We start from the raw sequence: 21,197 nt of genomic DNA, 5'->3' as shown, positions 1-21,197 counted from the left end.
GGGGAACCCAAGAGCAACCACCTCAGGTGGGTACAGTTGAAAGGGCAGTAAGCAGAGACACTTTAAGGATATATAGTAGTTACTTAATAAATAGTATCTTTTAAAAAGGGTTGATCTAGACCTCCCTACTTCTCAGTTCCATGGTCCCTCATCCCCTAGTACCCACTTTAAACTCCAGGATTAAAAGACTGCTAAAAGTTTCCCAATTGCATCTCCAGGGTCAGTGTCTCCCTACCTTCACCCAGAAGGTTCCCCCTCTTTGCAGAGCCTTTGACTCTTCATCCCACATGCTTAATGTGAGCAACTCCTATTTATTTTTAAGACTCAGCTCATGCTCATCCAGGAATCCTTCCCTGATTTCTCAGGCTGAGTTAGGTACCACTCTTCTGTGTTCCCATAGCAAATCCTCCCCCAGATACACCACTCTCAATCACATGTATGCATTTATTCAACAAATACTGACTGCTAGTGATGAGCAAAACCAGGGTCAGGATTAGGGATATGATAGGAAAGAAGACAGCCATTGTCTCTGCTCACTAATGTTTACAGTCTATCAGGAAAGGCATATACAGAACAAGTAATTATAAGGAGATGGCATGTTTTGAGGGAGGAAAATAGAATACTATGGAATTGTGAAAAACAGACTAATGCTATCATCATCATCACCACCTATGGGCTCTGTGTTTCAGACACTGCTAAGTTCCTAAAATTCTCTTATTTAACTTACTTCTCACAACAACACTGGGAAATATAATTCCTATATAAAGCCAAGGAAACTGTGGCTTGGAAAAATTAAGGAAGGTACCCAAGGACACACAACTAGTAATCATCAGAGCTGAATCTTTAATTCAGGTGTGCTTAATTCCAAAACATTTCTCTTAACCTCTGTCTTTCCTTTTAAGGAAAGTGTGCAGAGCCTGCCAGTTTCCTCAATATATATTCCCCCTTTCTCCTTTAATAACATAACTGCTGAAATGCAAGTATGGATGGCAAACTTTATTCATGAAAGAATCATTAAAGAAATCAAAGTAAAAGGGGCCTGGATGGCTCAGATGGTTAAGCGTCTGCCTTCGGCTCAGGTCATGATCCCAGCGTCCTGGGATCGAGTCCCGCATCGGGCCCCCCCCTCCTTGGGAGCCTGTTTCTCCCTCTGCGTCTCTCTCTCTCTCTCTCTCTCTCTGTCTCTCATGAATAAATAAATAAAATCTTTAAAAAAATTTAAAAAAAAGAAATAAAAGTAAAAAAATAACAGAACTGCTGCATTGTAGCTGGGTATATAACCATTCATAATAAAAAATTACATTTCCCAAGCAGTCTTGCAGCTAGGTATGGTTATGTGACTAAGTTCTGGCCAGTGGGATAAGAGCTTATGCACACTACTTTCCCTTTCTCCATCCTGCTTGATGGAATGTGGACATGGTGGCTGAAGAGGGAGCAGCCATCTCAAAACTATAAAACAGAAACAGTATGATAAGTGTGACAAAGCCAAAAGCTGGAATATCAACTTATACTTTTATGTGAAAGAGAAATAAGCTTCTATCTTGTTTATACCCCTTGATTAAGTGGGCCTCTCTATGATGGCTGTCAAACTACCAACTCAATTCCTATAAGAAGGTACTACATCTCGGGGTGCCTGGGTGGCTCAGTCGTTAAGTATCTGCCTTCGGCTCAGGTCATGATCCCAGGGTCTTGGGATCGAGCCCCGCATCAGGCTCCCTGCTCTGCAGGAAGCCTGCTTCTCCCTCTCCCACTCCTCCCTGCTTGTGTTCCCTCTCTCACTGTGTCTCTATCTGTCAAACAAATAAAATCTTTAAAAAAAAAAAAAGAAGGTACTACGTCTCATTCATTTCTCTATTTCTCCACATTAAATGTTGAGTTGAACTGAATTGAACTCCGGTTCTGGTTCCATCATTCACTAGACACACATCATAGAGAAATTATTTATGCCCCTCAATCAGTTTCCTTTTCTACTCTACTTCACAGGTTAGTTGGTGAATCAAATGGCATTGTTTTCAAATTTGTTGGTTGCAAAGGGCCTAACAAAAATCATTTTTCTCTTTGTGAAACACCATAAAATACTCATCAATATACTTTCATCATATACAACAAGACTTTACTAGCAGAAAACATGGTTATATTATATAAATGGAGTTCTCTACATCTCAAAAAACATGAAAACATATCTGAATCTCTCTGTTAATATTTGTTTTCATCAAGTAAACCTGATGGGAGAAAAACCTGAAATTTAGAAAAGTCTATCCATTAACTGAGTATCTTTCTAAAATGTGGAAGATTGCACTTAATAAACTTGAGGAGAGGTTCAGCTCTAGGATCACCAGTGTTCCAAGGGCATATGGCTTGAGAGGCACTGAGATAATGGATGTAAAAGCACTCTGAAAATGGAAAGGGATCACTACTATTATTCATATCTAACATGACTCCCTCTAAAACTCTGACATGGTTGTAACTCAGAACGGGCAAGGCAGAATGAGACTGGTGGGCGGGCGACGAGGGCGCTCTAACGGCACAGGCTGAGGGAGGTCAGCACAGGAATCACTCTCTGTGTCTGGAAAAGTTCTGGGGAACTCTTTTATGTTCTTTACAGCCCCAGTGTTTCCCAGTGTACCCCAAGCAGCTGGATACTCCAAAAGTCAGTTCACTTTACATACTCAGTGTATGAATACAGGCGGCCTTTAGTAAATGTTTGTTGAAGTGACCTCCATAACACCTTCACTGACCCTTTCAGGGAGAATTGCTTCCTTAACTCCGTTCTCTTGATATTTAGTTCATTCCCCTAGTAAAGCACTTACCACGTGTAGTTAGTTACATTTTTGAGCACTATCTTTCCTAGCCTGCTGTATGCTTTCGGTAGGAAAAGACTGTGTCCCATTCACCTAATTTGTGCTCACACAGTGCCTGGCATATAGTAGATGCTCAATAATCATTTTTCTTTTCAATGAGTTACAGGAGGTAGACTTGAGAAAAAACATGGATGCTTCCCTAGTCAGTCCTATAATCCATGTCTAGCCCTACAGTTACTGCACCAGCAAAAACCGATCTTTCTTTCCCCAGGAAGCTAGGACTGTCACCATAAAGTGATTCTGATCTGCTGATTTTTCTGGGAATGATGCCACAGTCTCCTCACAGACTTGTGGCTGTGGGAGCTAATCTATCTATGGGTATTACAACAAACTAAATAGGTGTCATAAATGACAGACACCTCCTCTATGTCAACAGTGCAAACAGTTTCCAAGGGAAAAGACATCTCTGACTCCTAGGGGCCATTCTATAAAGAGGAAGTAAATTGCCTACATTACAAAAGATACACATTACTCTCTTGCCCCAGGGCCTAGAAAATAGAACACAGAACAATTATAAACTGACAGCAATTTATGTTGCCTCCATTCCATCCTCCCACATCTTCCTCTTAGCAATTCTCTGTTTCTTGGATTGTTATTACCCCGAGATTGAAAGCAGGACAACAGCTGAGGGCAAGTAAGTGGTCTTAGGAGAAATAACCTAGCACTCTACAAATACGAAGGACTACACATTTATTTCTATGAAATAAAAATCACTCCAAACAATCTGAAGCCTTTTAAATTCAACAGAGTGATTCAGGGCCCTTGAGGAAATAATGAGGTCTATACATTGAGACACAGTGTTAGGTCTGGAGATGAGCTCCAAAACGTGATCCCTCACTGCCACAGTCAAGCTGGGTCATACAGCATGTAAGATTACACCAGCAGAAATGGGACAAGGTCTGGGCACTTGGTGCATGAGAATTAACTTTTGTCTTAGGGATGGGGGGCTCAAGAGAGGAGAGGACCCAGCCTAGGACCCAGAGAAGAAAAAACAGAATCTGGCTGCTTATTGTTTTTTCTAAGATCTATGCTCAGGGAGAGAAAGGGGGCCACAGGATGCCTTCTAGCCTTTCTAGCCCAGTTCTCCAGTAGGGTAGAAGAGACAGGGACCTGGGATAGAGCCTCTGCAAGCTGGCAGATAGATGAGAACGTTGATGTACTGTCCCATGCAGGAAGCAAGGAGCCTGCAGCAGCTTTCATTACTATCTGGCTAGCCACCCAGGGACAATGAATGACATCAGAGAAAAGCCTACAACCCTAACCAAAGAGAGCATCACTCCCTTCAAGCAACCAAGGTCATCTGGAGCCAGCTGTTTGCAAATATTAGGTTGTTTTTGCCAGCTCTGATTTACAGAACCTTGGGGCAGCTCCAATAACCACACATCAGTTCAGCTCAATCAATATTTACTGTCCTCTACTTGATGCCAGGCCCTCTGCTGCAAACTGAGGATACAAAGACATGGCCTCTACTCCTAGAGAGCTCACCATCTAGAAGGGGAGATGGTCATCAAACAGATCATTAAAACAGAGCAGTAAGTCATATTACAGAAGAAGCACAAGGAACTCTAGCAGCTCATGGTAGGACAAGTAATCCAGTGCTGGGAATCCAGGAAGGTTTCTCAGAAGGGGAGCTTCATTTTTCCCCCCTCACCCTGCTTCCTCACTAGAATTTATTTTATTTTATTTTTTTATTATGCTATGTTAGTCACCCTATAGTACATCATTAGTTTTTGATGTAGTGTTCCATGATTCATTGTTTGCATATAACACCCAGTGCTCCATGCAATACATGCCCTCCTTAATACCCGTCACCGGGCTAACCCATCCCTCACTAGAATTCAAAGGTTGAGGATGTATTAGCCAAGTGAAAAGAGAAGAAAAGAGAAACTTGGAGAAGATATTCCAAGTAGACAGAATAGCCTTGAAACAGTATGTGTTTCATAAAGAGACTTGTGAGGCCTTGAAACGATATGATAATTTGGATAAAAAGCAAGGGGCTCAATGCAGTTAGAGCATAGTATACCTGAGATGGGAGAGGAAACTAGGGAGAAAGATAGGGGCAGATGGCATTAATATGATATTAGGCTTCCTCTTATACCAAACTACAGAGCAGGTCAGAGCATGGCATACATAGAAAATTATCTTTTAAGATGGAGGATCCCTGGACGCCTGCGTGGCTCAGTCGGTTGAGCATCTGCCTTTGGCTCAGGTCATGATCCCAGCATCCTGGGATCGAGTCCTGTATCTGGCTCCTTGCTCAGCGGGGAGCCTGCTTCCTCCTTCTGTGTGTGCTCTCTCTCTCTCTCTCTCTCTGACGAATAAAATAAAATCTTTAAAAATAAATAAAAGATGGAGGATCCCAATAAATTAACAAAAAGCCAAGGAACACACACCCAAACCAAATGAATTTTATTTCCTACTAATTTATACGGGACTGTTAGAAGAGGGATATCCCAAAATAAAACAACTCCAACAACTACTCTAAGGTGTCACAACTCAGAAAGGGTGTAAATCACTCCTTCTTTTGAATTTTATTAGCACTTTGTATCTTCTTTTTAGCACCTGTCACTTTCTGCTGAGGAGCATAATTATCTGTGTCTTACCTCTAATAGTTTACCAGCTCTCTGAGCACGAACCAGGTCTTGTTCATTCATCCTCTAAAATTTTATTACAACCCAGTCTGAATAGGCAAGGCACCCTCAACAATGCCTACCACATAAGAGATGTTCGATAAATGTTTCAGAGCATCAGAATTACATATCAGAGCTGAAAGACTCTTAAAGATATCCTAATCCAGTTTCTCAGCCTTTATGAAGACTTTGATAAAAGCTATGGACTCTCTTCCCAGAAAAAAGATCACACATAGAAAACATTTTACATATAATTTCAGGGCCCACAATGCCCAGAGGGTTAAGGTTAATTTTCCAAAGTCGTGAGGGTGTAATAAGTGGCATAACTAAGCCTACAAGCTTCCTGGTTCCCAATTCAGTCCTCTTCCCACTACAAACTACAAATGAACAATTTTAATTGGGCTATTTCCTGCTGGGAGGCTGTCTATTACAAGCCTCAGATGTGACAATGATCCTCTCATGAAATTCCTTGCTATAAGGAGGATGCTCAGGAGAACATGGAAAGTTTAGTGGCTTCTGAGACCCAAATACAGTGGTACTGACCTCTGCCAAGGAGAGAAAGGGGCAGCAGGAAATGTTCATGGTTACGTGGGAGCATTACAATAAACCAAAGAGGCAAAAGTGATGTTGAAGTCTCCCTAAGTAGAAGAGCAAAATCCTTCTAAACTGTACTGTTTACAGGAAATGACAGAATCATGACTCAAAACCAGACTTTCTGACTTTCAGGCTGGTGTTGTGTCCACCTCACCACAAAATCCTCTGCACATGCACAGAAATCAAACCACCATAGAAGCAATACGGTAGCTCTGGAAATCCTAAGAAATGGGCTAAATAATCTTATAATGCTTAAAACTAACACCCAGTTATCTGTGATAATGGATTCAAGGAACATAAATATCTTTTAAATCTGCAAATACTATAAAACTATTTGGCTGAAAATGCCATTCTGCCTCTACTCGCCACAAACCATTCATTCAACTTAAGTGAATGTATCATTTATTGTGAGGTCCATGCTGAATAAGTACTAAGAAGATATATTTTTTTTTTTTTTAAAGGTTTTATTTATTTATTTGACAGAGAGAGAGACAGCGAGAGAGGGAACACAAGCAGGGGTAGTGGGAGAGGGAGAAGCAGGCTTCCCGCGGAGCAGGGAGCCCGATGCGGGGCTCGATCCCAGGACCCTGGGATCATGGCCTGAGCCGAAGGCAGACGCTTAACGACTGAGCCACCCAGGCGCCCCGAAGATATTTTTTTTTAAGTACCACAAGTAATGAAACCAAATCATTGGCTTTTCACTGTGATAACCTGGTGTAGGGACAAGATTGAGAGCTGGCAGAAACACCTCACTGTAGATAGTTTCCAAACGAAATAACTGGAGAGGACTCAAGGGTAATCCCAATATTATTTCTACCTCCAATGTTATCAGCCCAAAGCAAATCTGATCTGCAGTTTTTGGAAAAGATGCACACTATCCTCTTCTAAAGGACCCTGGCTCCCTTTACCTCCTGTGCTTTAACTAGGTGCTTGTATCTTCCAATGCCATGGGTAGGCTTTGTCTTGTAGTGCCGACTGGTACCCATCAGAATGCCACCTAAAAGACAGAAAATAAGACAAACCTGTTTCAAAGCTCCTGCAGGGCAGACCACACGTGAGGAGACAAATTCTCCACCACAAGACTAGGAATATTTGGGATAGTGGGTCTCCTGCTGGTTTAAAGAACCAGAGCCAGGGCTCAGGTCATGATCCCAGAGTCCTGGGATCGAGCCCCACATCGGGCTCCCTGCTCAGCAGGAAGCCTGCTTCTCCCTCTCCCGCTCCCCCTGCTTATGTTCCCTCTCTCGCTATGTCTCTGTCAAATAAATAAAATCTTTTAAATAAATAAATAAATAAATAAATAAATAAATAAAAAAGAACCAGAGCCATTTCTTGACCCTGGGCTGACTCTCAGTTTACCCCCTTTTTCTCTCCTCTTGGCTCCTGGACTATATCCACTCCCCACTACCTATTTTTCTTTGAGAAATTCTTTCCTGCTATAGCCACTGGTGCTAAGAGGACAAAATACATTCTCACAGTGTTCTTGTTTTCACTTGTTCCTCCAATGCCAATAATCCTTTTGAAGTTTTCTAATGTGGATCATACAGAGAAAGAGATGAGTGGCAAATACAACAAGGTAAGAGGACAATCACAGATTTCCACAAAGTTTTACAAACCATCTATTTGATTTATCTGTGCTAATATGGAACAACTGCCAACACACACTGCTAAGTAAATAACAATAAAAACAAAAAGCTAAGGTACAGAACACTGTGTGTGTATGCTACTACCAAGTATAAACTAAGATCTCCATACACATATTTATTGTGGTAGACCCAGAGATGCACCACTTGGATCCATCTTCAAGGAAGGACTTTAATCTTCATTATTTTAAGATTTTATTTATTTGAGAGAGAGAGAGCACAAGTGGGGTGAGGGGCAGAGGGAGAAGCAGACCCCCTGCTGAGCCGGAGCCTAATGGGGGGCTTGATCTTGGGACTCCAGGATCATACCTGAGCTGAAGGCGGACACTTAATTGACTGAGCCACCCAGGCACCCCTAATCTTCATTATTTTTATCCTTGTTTACAAATAAAGAAACTGTAGCTCAACACATGAAAAGATGCTCAACATCACTCATCGTCAAGGAAATGCAAATCAAAACCACAATGAGATATCACCTCATACCTGTCAGAATGGCTAAAATAAAAAACACAAGAAACAGCAAGTGTTGGTGAGGATGTGGAGAAAAAGGAACACTTGCGCACTGTTGGTGGGAATGCAAACTGGTGCAGCCACTGTGAAAAGCAGCATGGAGTTTCCTCAAAAAGTTAAAAATTGAACTACCTTATGATCCAGTAATCACAGTGCTGGGTATCTACCCAAAAAATATAAAAACACTAATTCAAAGGGATACATGCACCCCTATGTTTTTGCAGCATTATTTACAATAGCCAAATTATGGAAACAGCCCAAGTATCCATCGAATGATGAATGGATAAAGGACATGTGGTATATATAACAGAATATTATTCAGCCATAAAGAAGAATGAAATCTTGCCATTTGCAACAACATGGATGGATCTAGAGAGCATAATGCTAAGTGAAATAAGTCAGTCAGAGAAAAACAAATACCATATGATTTCACTTATATATGGAATTTAAGAAACAAAACAAATGAGCAAAGATAAAAAAGAGAGAGAGACAAACCAAGAAACACTCTTAACTATAGAGAACAGGGATGCCTGGGTGGCTCTGTCAGTTAAGCGTCTGCCTTTGGCTCAGGTCATGATCCCAGGGTCCTGCCTGCCGCTCCCCCTGCTTGTGCTCTCTCTCTCTCTCTGACAAATAATAAAATCTTAAAAAAAATATATATCAACCACAGAGAACAAACTGATGGTTATCAGAGGGAAGGTGGGAGGGGGCATGGGTTAAATAGGTGATGGGGATTAAAGAGTACACTTATCCTGATGATCTTCACCCAGTGGTGATGTATGGAATTGTTGAATCACAATATTGTACAGCTGAAACTAATATAACACTGTACGTTAGCTATACTGGAATTAAAATTAAAAACTTAATTAAAAAAAAAAAGAAACTGTAGCTCAAAAAATATGGTGAAATGGCCAAGGTCATCCAGCAAGTAAAAGGCAGAACTGCAATTTAAACCCAGGTCTATCTGGCTGAACGGCCTGTGCACAGGTGGATTCTCATGACATCTGAATTTCTGGAATATAAAATCTAGCTAGATATGAACTTTCCTAGTTCAGATCATAGTTTCTTATCTCTACCCTTTCACTGGAACCAGCCCCACACAGTTCTTCTATGTCTGTCTCTCTTGCTCACTCTCTACCTTCTGGAGAAGTATTAATCCTAGGTTCTGCTCCCTTTCCTCCCAGCTCCTATAGTCCTGCCCTCATCTTCCCAGGTCCAACATTCTATGGGGAGGCTAAAAAGAAAATGGTGTGGAGAAGTGAAATGTTTCTTAGGCTTCTCTTTTCTAAAATGGGCCTCCAAGCAGGTCTGCTCTATGCCAGGCCAGTCAGAGACTGGCATCAGAGCCAATCCTGCATTTATAATCCACACTATTTCATCAAGACAAACCCTGGATATCATGGGTCCCTTCCATGATATGCATTAGTCCACATTTACTACTGCATGCCAACAACACTGGGACAAAGATGACTAGAATATGTCACTTTCGCTGGAGACACTCAATGTGTACTAGGGAAGGATGCTGGAAAGCAGATAATCACCTTACGGTGGACAAACTCCTTTAACAGAGATGAGAGCAAGGTAGTGAGTGTCTGGAGGAAGGAACAATGAACCTGCCTTGGTCGGGGGAGGTGGTGGGAGTAGGGGAGGGTAAGGGGAATAGGTTCAGAAGAGGTAACAAATGCATTCTTGCAAGAGGAGTAAGAGTTTACCATGCAAGGAAGAAGGAGGTATTTTTGGCAGAGGTTCCAAAAGAGCACTGAACACAACTGAGGTATCTTCTTGGCTGCTATCCCAATTCTGTCTCTCTAAATCTAAGACCTTGGACCCTTCGAGCCTTCAGGTTCCAGCTCTGCAGCATGGAGCTGACAGTCTATGGGAGGAGGGAATCATTAATGCAACAGTCACAAAATAAATATAAAATTACCAAATGTGATAAATAAAAAGAAAAAGCACAGAGGGCTATGGCAATACAATTGGTGGATCTATTTTCGACGGGAGTATCGGAGAAGGCCTCTCTGAAAAAAAACATGTGAACTGAGACCAGAATTCAGAGGAAAATAGTGGTTATCCCCAGGGAGGGGAAGTGGCTAGAAGGCAGGAGGAGAGGGAGACTTAACTGCTTATTTTATACTCTTTTGTTATCATTAAAACTTGTTCCAAGTACATGTATTATTTATTAAAAATAAATAAACAAACTGAAACCTGAAAGGCAAAGAGGAATTTATTAGGTGAAAAGATTGAGGATGAATGTTCCAGGCAGAGGGAATAGCAGTGTAAAGGCCACCAGTTGGCACGTTCAAGGAAAAGAAAGGCTGTCACTGTGGCTGAAGCAAAGTGAGAAGGGCACAGAGTATACCAGAGACCAGAGCAGTGAGTGGGAAACACACCACACTAGGCCTTGTAAAGGATTTGCATTTCAAGCTGAGCAGCCATAAGCAGGGTAAGTATATGCCTGATATGTTTTTAAAAGATCACTTCGGTTGGTGTATGGAAAAAGGGAGAGAGAGCATGGATGGGTTAAGAGATTCAAGGGGCAGCCTTGGCTAAACTGTTGTTGGTGATCTCACTGTATCCACACCCCCCTCTCTATTCCACCCTCTACAGCTGACAAACTGATCCTTCTAAAACACAAACCTAATCACGTTCTTCTCTTTCATTAATTCAACCATTTAATCCTTGTAGCCACATAATTTCTTTTTAAGTACTTAGTATGTGCCAGGCACTGTGCCAGGCACTACAGAGACACCAACGAATGAGGAGGGGAAGGTCTTGGCCATATTTCAAAATGTTCACACTCCTTAGGTAAGCATTTAAGAAACTGGATTCTTTAATCTAGTTCCAACAACTTCATCTCATTCTCCCACTCCTCCAGGCCTTTAAAACCTTGCTCCTCAGCCACAGAGCTACACTTGCCGTTCTGTATGAACCATGCCAAACCTCTGTGCCATGCTGGGCAGTACCCCCTGCTGGGACTGCACCTCTCTGACGGGTGAAATCCTAGCCAGCCTCCAGGGCCAAATGTCACTTTCTCCGTGAAACTCTTCTACTGCCCTAAACGTTCAAAGATCATCGAGTTTACTTCATGGTTTTAGCTCTCCCATGCCTCCACAATATAGTAGAACATTTTGTATAAATAAAGAAAACTCAGATGCCAACCACCATCTTTAACTACACAGAAAATCAAACACCCCCCCAGTGGTTTCAAACAGAACCAAAGGTGATCTTTGAGACGGTGACACATTTTAGGTGAAAGCACCAGACTGTGTACCTCAGCCTCTCCTCTGCTGGGATTCCTTGGCAAGGAAGCATTTTCAAATTCAGTTTAGGGCAATTCCTATAATTAGAGCAGCTGGTTAATTAAGAAGCTGGTTCACACTACTGTTAAATTAACCATTTTCCCCCTTAAATGAAAGGTTTTGGTCAAATTACCAGTGTTTAAACTGCTTAATTAGCCAGTTGTTTACATTATAAAATTTACCAGTTTGAAAGCCTCCGATTTCTAGTAAGTTCAAAAGAATTCTTGCCCTGCTCCTTGTCATCAAATGGGTTTCCAGCTGTCACATTAATATTGCAGCCTCGTAAGAGGAAAGGCAACTCTTTTCACTAAAGATACAGAACCCCAGGGTTTCAAAAGGAGGCTCTGAAGATCTTTCAGTTAGCACAATTATAGGATGTGATCACGTACTGACTTCTCCCACATCACATTCCTTTACTTTATATATGCCAAAACCAACTGTCCTTCAGTGTCCCTGTTTACTAAGCTGGGAACTAAACCCATCAATCCAGGATGGGGGTAAACAACGTCACTTTAATTATTTCTCCTTCAAGATTAGAACAAGCATTTTTAGCATGGCTATGCTGCAGAAATGGGGGGAAACACTGGGGTAGCCCCAGTCAGAATTAATTACAGGATATTTTCTCCACTCAGTAGACTAGAGGTCCCTTACACACCAAAGGGCAGGTACACCCCAGCACCTGGCAAATAGTATGTACTCAGAAATTGCCTTTATGGGGCACCTGGGTGGCTCAGTCAGTTGGGCATCTGACTCTTGATCTCAGGTTGGATCTTGAGCTCAGGGTCGTGAGTTCCACACTGGAAGGTTCTTAAGACATTTTACCAAGACAAGCTGCAATGATTTGGCCCTGACAGCTACTCACTTTTTAAAAAATTTCTTTTCAAACTTTTTCCAGTTTTTCTAATTATAGTACACTGAACTACTTGGATTTGAATGTGCCATGTTTCTCTGATTCCACCTTTTTGCTCATGCTGTAATGAGAGGACTCTGAGTTCTCTTCATTTAACCTCTTCAGACCTCTTTATATATATTTACTTCTACCTCTCTATGTATGTTTAAAACAGTAAGAAAAAGGCAGTCACTACAACCACACCCATCTTTTAGAAAGAGCAGCTGGTATGGTACCCAGGCCCGCAGAGAGAATGCTGGGTGAAGGACGGAACCGGGCACTGCTCCCCACTCTTTTCTGAAAGCCAATATAATTCAATCTTGGAATTTCTGATTTTAAGGATATCTCAAAGAACCCATGAAAAATGCCAACAAAACTATGTCCTTTCAAGTAGAATTATCTTGGCATGCCAACATTGGTGAGTCACCTTGGGCCTTCTAGAGGGCCTTCTGAGATTCCCTGACAACAAATGAAAAATGGGCAAAGGGAAAGATAAATGGCCAGTAAATGTATGAAAATATGGTCAACCAACTAGTAATCAAAGACATGCAAATTACAGTACAAGGGATGGCATTTTTTAACTTACAATATTATGAAATATTAAAAAATTAATAATGCTTCATATTGATGAGTATATCAAAAGGGATTCTCAAATACCAAAGAAGAATAAAATAGCACAATCTTCCTGGAGACCAATTTGGTAATACATCAATAGCTTTAAAAATGTCCATTTCCTTTGACCCACCAGTTTGACTTTTAGAAATGTATGCTGAGTAAATAATCTGATAAGGGTATAAATACTGATGTACAAGGATGTTTATCATAGTGTTGTTTACATTGAAAAATCTTGGAGACAGCTTAAATTTCTCCAAATAGAAAACTGTTGGAGGGGCACCTGGGTGGCTCAGTTGGTTTAACATCCAATTCTTGGTTTCAACTCAGGTCAAGATCTCAGGGTCATGGGATCGAGCCCCATGTTATGCTCTGCACTCAGCGTGGAGCCTGCTTGAAATTCTTTACCTCTTCCTCTCCCTACCCCTCTGCTCCTTCCCTCCTCCCCCCTGACCTGCTTGGTCTCTAAAATCTTTAAAAAAAAAAGAAAAAGAAAAAGAAGACTGAGTAAATTATATTATCCTCCACCTCTCTCTTTTTTTTTTTTTTAAAGATTTTATTTATTTATTTGACAGAGAGAGAGATAGCGAGAGCGGGAACACAAACAGGGGGAGTGGGAGAGGGAGAAGCAGGCTTCCGCGGAGCAGGGAACCCAATGCGGGGCTCAATTCCAGGACCCTGGGATCATGACCTGAGCCGAAGGCAGATGTTTAACGACTGAGCCACCCAGGCGACCCATCCACCTCTCTTTTCAAAAGGATCCCTACTGGATCTCCTTCAACAGGTTTTAACATGCCCTATTTGATCCCAACTGTTTTTTTTTTTTTTTTTTTAAGATTTTATTTATTTGACAGAGAGACAGCGAGAGAGGGAACACAAGCAGGGGGAGTGGGATAGGGAGAAGCAGGCTTCCCGCTGAGCAGGGAGCCCGATGTGGGGGCTCCATCCCAGGACCCTGGGGTCTTGACCTGAGCCGAAGGCAGATGCTTAACGACTGAGCCACCCAGGTGCCCCTGATCTCAACTTTAAAAACAAAATAAAACCAAAAAAACCCTCAGATTTAAGTAGCTCTCAAATACTAAAATATACTACAAAATTATAGTAACCAATAGTATTAAAAAAGGTTAGTAATGGCATCAAATATACAGACAAATCAATTGAACAAAACAAAATTAAAATAATCCCAGATCTATATGGAAACTTAGTATATGATAAAGGTGACGTTCTCAAACCTAAGGGGAAAAGATGGATGTTTCAATAAATGTTGAAACAATTAACGACCCATTTGGGGGAAAAACTGCATCTCTACTCACTTCTCATTCCATATGCATCACATATATAAAGGGAAAAAAAAATACCAGAAGATAACATGAAGGATTTTTTAAACTAATCTTGGAAGAGCTCTTGCTAAGCAAGAAACAAAATCTAGAAATCAAAGATTAATAAACTTAGCTTTATAAAAACATAAAACTTATTTTCAACAAAAAACACAAAAAGACAAAGACTAGAAGCAATGCAAAGCAGAGATGACAGAAAAATGCTAATTTCCTTAATATATAAAAACTATATTAAAAAAATCTTGTAAATTAAAAATGAAGAAGCCAGCAACCCAATAGAAAAATGGGCAGAGGGGCGCCTGGGTGGCTCAGCCGGTTAAGTGGCTGCCTTTAGCTCAGGTCGTGATCGGGATCAAGCTCCCCAACTCCCATTCACTTGTCAATGCAAGCTAACTTCTCTCTCTGCTCCTCACTTTGCCCGCTCTTTCTTGCCCTCTCGCACCCTCTCTAGTAAATAAATAAATAAAATCTTAAAAAAAAAAAAGAAAAAGAAAAATGGGCAGGAAGTATAGACAGACAGTTTACAAGGAAAGAAATGAAAATAGCCAATAAAAATGTGGAAAGATGATAAATTCTCTCAAGAAATGCAAATTAGGAGACAATTTTTTTTACTACCAAAAAAATAAGATGTTTTATAAAGCCCAGTTTTTGGGGCGCCTGGGTGGCTCAGTCGTTTAAGCGTCTGCCTTCGGCTCAGGTCATGATCCCAGGGTCCTGGGATCAAGCCTCTCATCGGGCTCCCTGCTCCGCAGGAAGCCTGCTTCTCCCTCTCCCTCTCCCCCTGCTTGTGCGCACTCTCTCTCTCTGTCAAATAAATACATAAAATCTTAAAAAAAAAAAAAAAGTTTTAACCAGAAAATAGAAATGTAAATCAATACAACTTTTCTGAAGGGTAATCAGACGATATTTACCAAAATTTTTAATCATAATCCATTGACTCAGCAATTTCAATTCCAGGAATTTATCTTACAAATGTACAGGAACAAGTTCACAAAGATGTATAAAGATGGTTGCTGCAGCATTTTTTGAGATAGCAAAAACTCAGAACAACCTAAATGTCCAGCATTAAGAATAGTTGTACACACACAGTGTATGTTCAAAACGTCTTCTTTTATTTATTTATTTTTTTTACTTATTTATTTGTCAGAGAGAGAAAGCACAAGCCGCGGGAATGGCAGGCAGAGGGAAAAGCAGGCTTCCCCCTGAGCAGGGAGCCCGATGCGGGGCTCAATCCCAGGACCCTGGGATCATGACCTGAGCTGAAGGCAGATGCTTAACCGACTGAGCCACCCAGGTGTCCCTGCATAAAACTTCTTGAAAAATATACGAGAAATTGCTATCAGTGGGTAACACTGGGGAGTAAGACTGGGAAGTAGAAAATTCAACTTTTCATCATATACCTTTTTGTACAGTTTATATTTTTTTATCCTATGCATACATATAAATGCATTTACAATTCTTACAGTTGATAATTTTAATAGTAATTTAAAAAAAACTTTGTCAGAATACATACCAGTTCAAAATGAACTTTGCCTCTAGTTGAGGATAACGGATGAGACCTAAGCCACAGAATGAAAGCACTTGAACATAATCTCTTTTTAAAAACAAAACAAGTGCACCTGGGTGGCTCAGTCGGTTAAGTGTCTGCCTTCAGCTCAGGTCATGATCCCCAGGTCCTGGGATTGAGTCCCACATCGGGCTCCATGCTCAGCGGGGAGTCTGCTTCTCCCTATCCCTCTGCCCCTCCCCCACCCTTGTGCTCACGGTCTCTCTCTCTCTCAAATAAATAAATAAAATCTTTTAAAAAAATGAACATCTGGCAAAATGTTACTTAACTGCCAAATCTGGGTTTATTTGACATATTATCCTTTTTCAGTCTTATGTATTTTTTTATCTTTCCAAATAAAAAGTGTAATTAAGAGAAAAAAATGTAAAAGAAAACCTTTCCTGGGGCGCCTGGGTGGCTCAGTTGTTAAGCGTCTGCCTTCGGCTCAGGTCATGATCCCAGGGTCCTGGGATTGAGCCCCGCATCAGGCTCCCTGCTCAGCGGGAAGCCTGCTTCTCCCTCTCCTTCTCCCCCCTGCTTGTGTTCCCTCTCTTGCTGTGTCTCTGTCAAATAAATAAATAAAAATCTTAAAAAAAAAAAAAAAAGAAAACCTTTCCTAGACCCCACAGTCCTCTCCACCTCCTGCCAATTCTCTCCCCTCCCACTCAAACTTCATGAAAACATTGTAACAGCGTTTCTAGCTCCCCAACTCCCATTCACTTGTCAATGCAAGCTAACTTCCACAACTGGTCCCACCCCACCTACACAAGACACTACTTTCATAAGGTCACCAATGACCTCCATGTTGCTAAAGCTAAAAAATGTTAGGTTCTTATCTTTCGGGATCTCTCAGCAGCACACAGTTATAACTCCAATATGGCTCACCACTCTTTTCTTCCTGAAACACTCTCCTTTTGACTTTTTGAAATTTACTATGCTGGTTTTCTCCTACCATTTTGGCCGCCTTTTTTCCAACCTCATTAGCCATCTCTTTTACCCTTTACCCAGTTTTTTTTAATAAAGATTATTTATTTGTGAAAGAGAGAGAGTGCATGCACACTCTAGCAAGCGGAGGGGCAGAGGGAGAGAAAGAATCCAAGCAGACTCCCTGCTGAGCATGGGGCCTCACTTGGGGCTCAATCCCAGGACCCTGACATCATGATCTGGGCTGAAATCAAAAGTCAGACACTTAACCCACAGAGCCACCCAGGCACCCCACCCTCCCCACCCTCTACCCAGTTTTTAAATGTCAGAGTTCCTAAGGGCCTGATCCTTGGGCCTCTTCTCTACTTGTTCTCACATGATCTCATTCATTGCCATGACTTCAAAAAAATCAACAATATGATGGCTTCCAAATTTACACTTTCACCCCAGACTTATGTCTGAATTCAAGATCAGTATATCCGGGGCGCCTGGCGGCTCAGTCGTTAGGTGTCTACCTTCGGCTCGGGTCGTGATCCCAGGGTCCTGGGATCGAGCCCCACATCGGGGTCCCTGCTCGGCGGGAAGCCTGCTTCTCCCTCTCCCACTCCCCCTGCTTGTGTTCCCTCTCTCGCTGTGTCTCTCTCTGTCAAATACATAAATAAAATCTTTTTAAAAAAAGATCAGTATATCCAGTGGGCTACTTAATATATTCTCCCCACAGGCACTCCAAATCAACATGTTCAAAGCCAGACTCAAAATCTTTCCCTTCAAACTGTTCCATTTAAGGCAGTACATTCAAAATAATTATATAGATATTTATCTCTTCATTGTAGTAGAAACATATTCACCATGGATTAAGTAATAAGAAAAAAAAAAGATTATAAAACATTATATATCGGGGCGCCTGTGTAGCACAGCCAGTTAAGTGTCTGACTCTTGGTTTTGGCTCAGGTCGTGATCTCAGGGCCATGGGATCAAGCCCTGCATAGGGCTCAGCTCAGCACTAGTCAGCTTGCAATTCTCTCCCTCTCCTTCTCCTCTGCCCCACCCACTTGAGTTCACTCTCTCTCTCTCTAAAATAAAGCTTAAAAAAAATACATTATGTATCATTTGTTCCCATTACTGCAAAACAAACAAAAATATCCACCTCTCTATCTACCTACTTACCTACTATCTATCAATGGAGAGAGAAATATAAATGCCTAAAAATAGACCTGTTAGGATATACAACAAAATGTTAAACAATAATCTCTGGATGGTATGATTACAGGTGATTTTTAATTTCTGTCTTCTTCAGCTTCTTCTTGTGTGTATGTATGTGAGTGTTTATTTCCCATATTCTTTAAAATGAATGTTTTTCACTTTTATAATCAGATATTCATAGTTTTGTTTTGTTTTTTTTAATCTCTTAATAGGATGCCATATGAAGTTCAGGCTATCAGTTAGAAAACTTTCTTGTTTAAATGATTTAATTTAAGTCTACTCAAAACTTTCAGATCTAACTTCCAGGTTATAGGAAGGAGACAGGAGAACATGTTCTGCAACACCACTAGGAAATAATCAGACAAATCAACAAGGGAGGACATTCTATAAGACAAATGGTCTGACCTAATCAAAAAGTCACTGTTATAGGAAAAAACAAGTGGAACTAGATTAAAGGTGACATAATAGTGAAATACAAAGTGTGAAACTTCACTGGGTTTGGGTTATAAACAACACCCACAAAAGACACTTTGGGGATAATTACGGAAATGGATAGAGTATGAGATGATATGGGAGCATTACTATTAATTTTCTTGAGTGAGATCATGGTATTGTGGTTCTTTAACAGAATGTAGAGAAAGTCCTTATTTCTAAAAATGCATACTGAGGTATTTAAAGGTGGGTATCATGATGCCCAATAGAGAAAGCAAAATGTCAACAACAGTTGAATCTAAATGGTGGGTGTTCATCACTAGTGTTCTTGGGGAAAACATTCTTTTAAGACTATAAGCTTCCAAAAGGCAAGGACTGTATCCTCTCAATTTCGTATCCCCAGCACCTAAAACACATCCTCGTATAATAAATGTTTGTTGGGAGAATGAATCAGTAAAAAGCCCATATTTTGAGATGCTGGGCTTTGGGGCTGGTAGAAATGGTGATGCTCTATGTACTGTTGCCATCTTCTGAAAAAATTGACAGATGTAAAACCTCTTCTGTACTGCCTGGCATTATGAGGCACTAGGTAATTGTTAGTTTCCTTCTTTTTTGTTTTTTTGTTTTTATTATGTTACGGTAGTCACCATATAGTACATCATTAGTTTTTTGTTTTTTGTCTTTTTAAAGATTTTGTTTATTTATTTGACAGAGAGAAACACAGCAAGAGAGGGAACACAAGCAGGGGGAGTGGGAGAGGGAGAAGCAGGCTTCCCGCGGAGCAGGGAGCCCGATGCGGGGCTCGATCCCAGGACCCCGGGATCATGACCTGAGCCGAAGGCAGACGCTTAATGACTGAGCCACCCAGGCGCCCCACATCATTAGTTTTTGATGTAGTGTTCCATGATTGTTTGCATATAACATCCAGTGCTCCATGCAATACGTGCCCTCCTTCATAGCCATCACCAGGCTAACCCATCCCCCCACCCCATTAGTTTCCTTCTTGTTTCCCATTCCTTTCCCTTTGAAACTGTTTTTTTTTAAGATTTTATTTATTTATTTTAGAGAGAGAAAGAGAGCGAAAGTACGAGTGGGGAGGAGGGGCAAAGGGAGAGGAAGAAGCAGACTCCCTGCTGAGCAAGGAGCCCCATGTGGGACTCGATCTCAGGACCCCAAGATCATGACCTGACCTGATCAAGACGCTTAACGACTGAGCCACCCAGGCACCCCTCCTCTGATACTCTTTAGGCAAATGACAGATGTCATTAAAATCAAACAACTAGGGGTGCTTCAGTGGCTCAGTCGGTTAAGCGTCTGCCTTCGCTCAGGTCATGATCCCAGGGTCCTGGGATCGAGCCCCGCATTGGGCTCCCTGCTTGGCGGGAAGCCTGCTTCTCCCTCTCCTGCTCCCCCTGCTTGTGTTCCCTCTCTCTCTGTCAAATAAATAAAATCTTAAAAAAAAAAAAAATCAAACAACTATTTTGAAATTTCTCACGTAACAGACAAAGCAGAAAGGGCAAGTAACTGGGTTGAAACAGACTGAAATTCATGGAGTTAATCAGATTAAATGGACATTCATTTTGGACAAAATACTACATGAAAAGCCCTTGCCTAGTAGATGATGGGCATAAAAGAGAGGTCTGAAATAGCAGCGATTATAACTATAATAACTAACTTAATGTCTTTTACCTCACTGAATCTTTATTTTTTTTTAAAGATTTTATTTATTTGAGAGAAAGAATGAGAGAGAGAGAGCACATGAGAGGGGGGAGGGTCAGAGGGAGAAGCAGACTCCCCACTGAGCAGGGAGCCTGATGCAGGACTTGATCCTGGGACTCCAGGATCATGACCTGAGCTGAAGGCAGTCGCCTAACCAACTGAGCCACCCAGGCACCCATACCTCACTGAATCTTTAAATTCACTGTAGTTTGTACTAATTATCCTCATTGTTTTAAGTGAGGAAAGCAAGGTATGGAGAGGTAGCCAAAGGTCACAGAGTTAAGTATGTGGGAGAGCTGGGAACCAAACTTACTAAAGAGCTCTTGCTCTTAACCACCACTTTATATTCCTGCCCTTGTCCTTTTCCATGTGAGAGGTGGAATGTGATCCCAGCCACTCTTCTCAGAGACGTGTTAGGAATCTTTCTAGACAAAATTATTACAGAGTGTTAGAGGGTCACTTAAAGCAAGCAGACCATATCAGGAAATAACCACATACCTGCAGAACAGATGGGATTTTCTCTTGAAGTGCTGACCCTAAAAAGAAGAGTATGTTGAATAAAATTAGAAACCCATATTTAATCTACACAGTTACCAAAACTTGTATGCTTCTCATTAAGGTGAAGTCAATGCTAGATATTTCCTTATTCCTTCCTTCCCCTCTTTCCATAAACATTATTAAATGCCTATTATGTGCCAGACATCCTGAGGATGCAAAAATAAGTAAAATGTCTGTATTTATGGTCAATTTAGGAGAGAGATATGTAAACAAATGTGATCTATAATCTAGTGCTGATCCAGAACAAAAACTTGTACAAGATTTGGTAGAACACAAAGTAAAGTGTGGTCATTTCCACTGGGGGAGTAAAACCGTTTGACCTGAGTTTTAAAAATGCAGAACTGTTCTCGATTATTTAGCCTTAAGGAAAAGGATTCTAGGCAGAGGTATGAAAGTGGTATGTTTGGGGAACAGCAACCAGCTGGATATGAGTGTAACTG

General features: G+C 41.2%; 1 protein-coding gene across 1 annotated transcript in view; it reads right to left on the bottom strand.

The window, feature by feature from the left end:
- MRPL48 (mitochondrial ribosomal protein L48) overlaps window positions 1-21,197 on the bottom strand; it is a 64,002-nt gene that overhangs the window by 17,574 nt on the left and 25,231 nt on the right. The window contains exons 4-5 of the mRNA XM_078058544.1: window positions 20,698-20,735; window positions 6,994-7,082 (exon numbers count right to left, since the gene is read on the bottom strand). Of these exons, the coding sequence (XP_077914670.1) occupies window positions 6,994-7,082; window positions 20,698-20,735 (127 nt within the window). The remainder of the gene's footprint in view (window positions 1-6,993; window positions 7,083-20,697; window positions 20,736-21,197) is intronic.

Source organism: Halichoerus grypus, chromosome 11, assembly GCF_964656455.1.
Source record: "Halichoerus grypus chromosome 11, mHalGry1.hap1.1, whole genome shotgun sequence".
NCBI lineage: Eukaryota > Metazoa > Chordata > Mammalia > Carnivora > Phocidae > Halichoerus > Halichoerus grypus.
The sequence above is the reverse complement of the archived record's forward strand: the minus strand, read 5'-3'. Positions and strand labels throughout refer to the sequence as shown.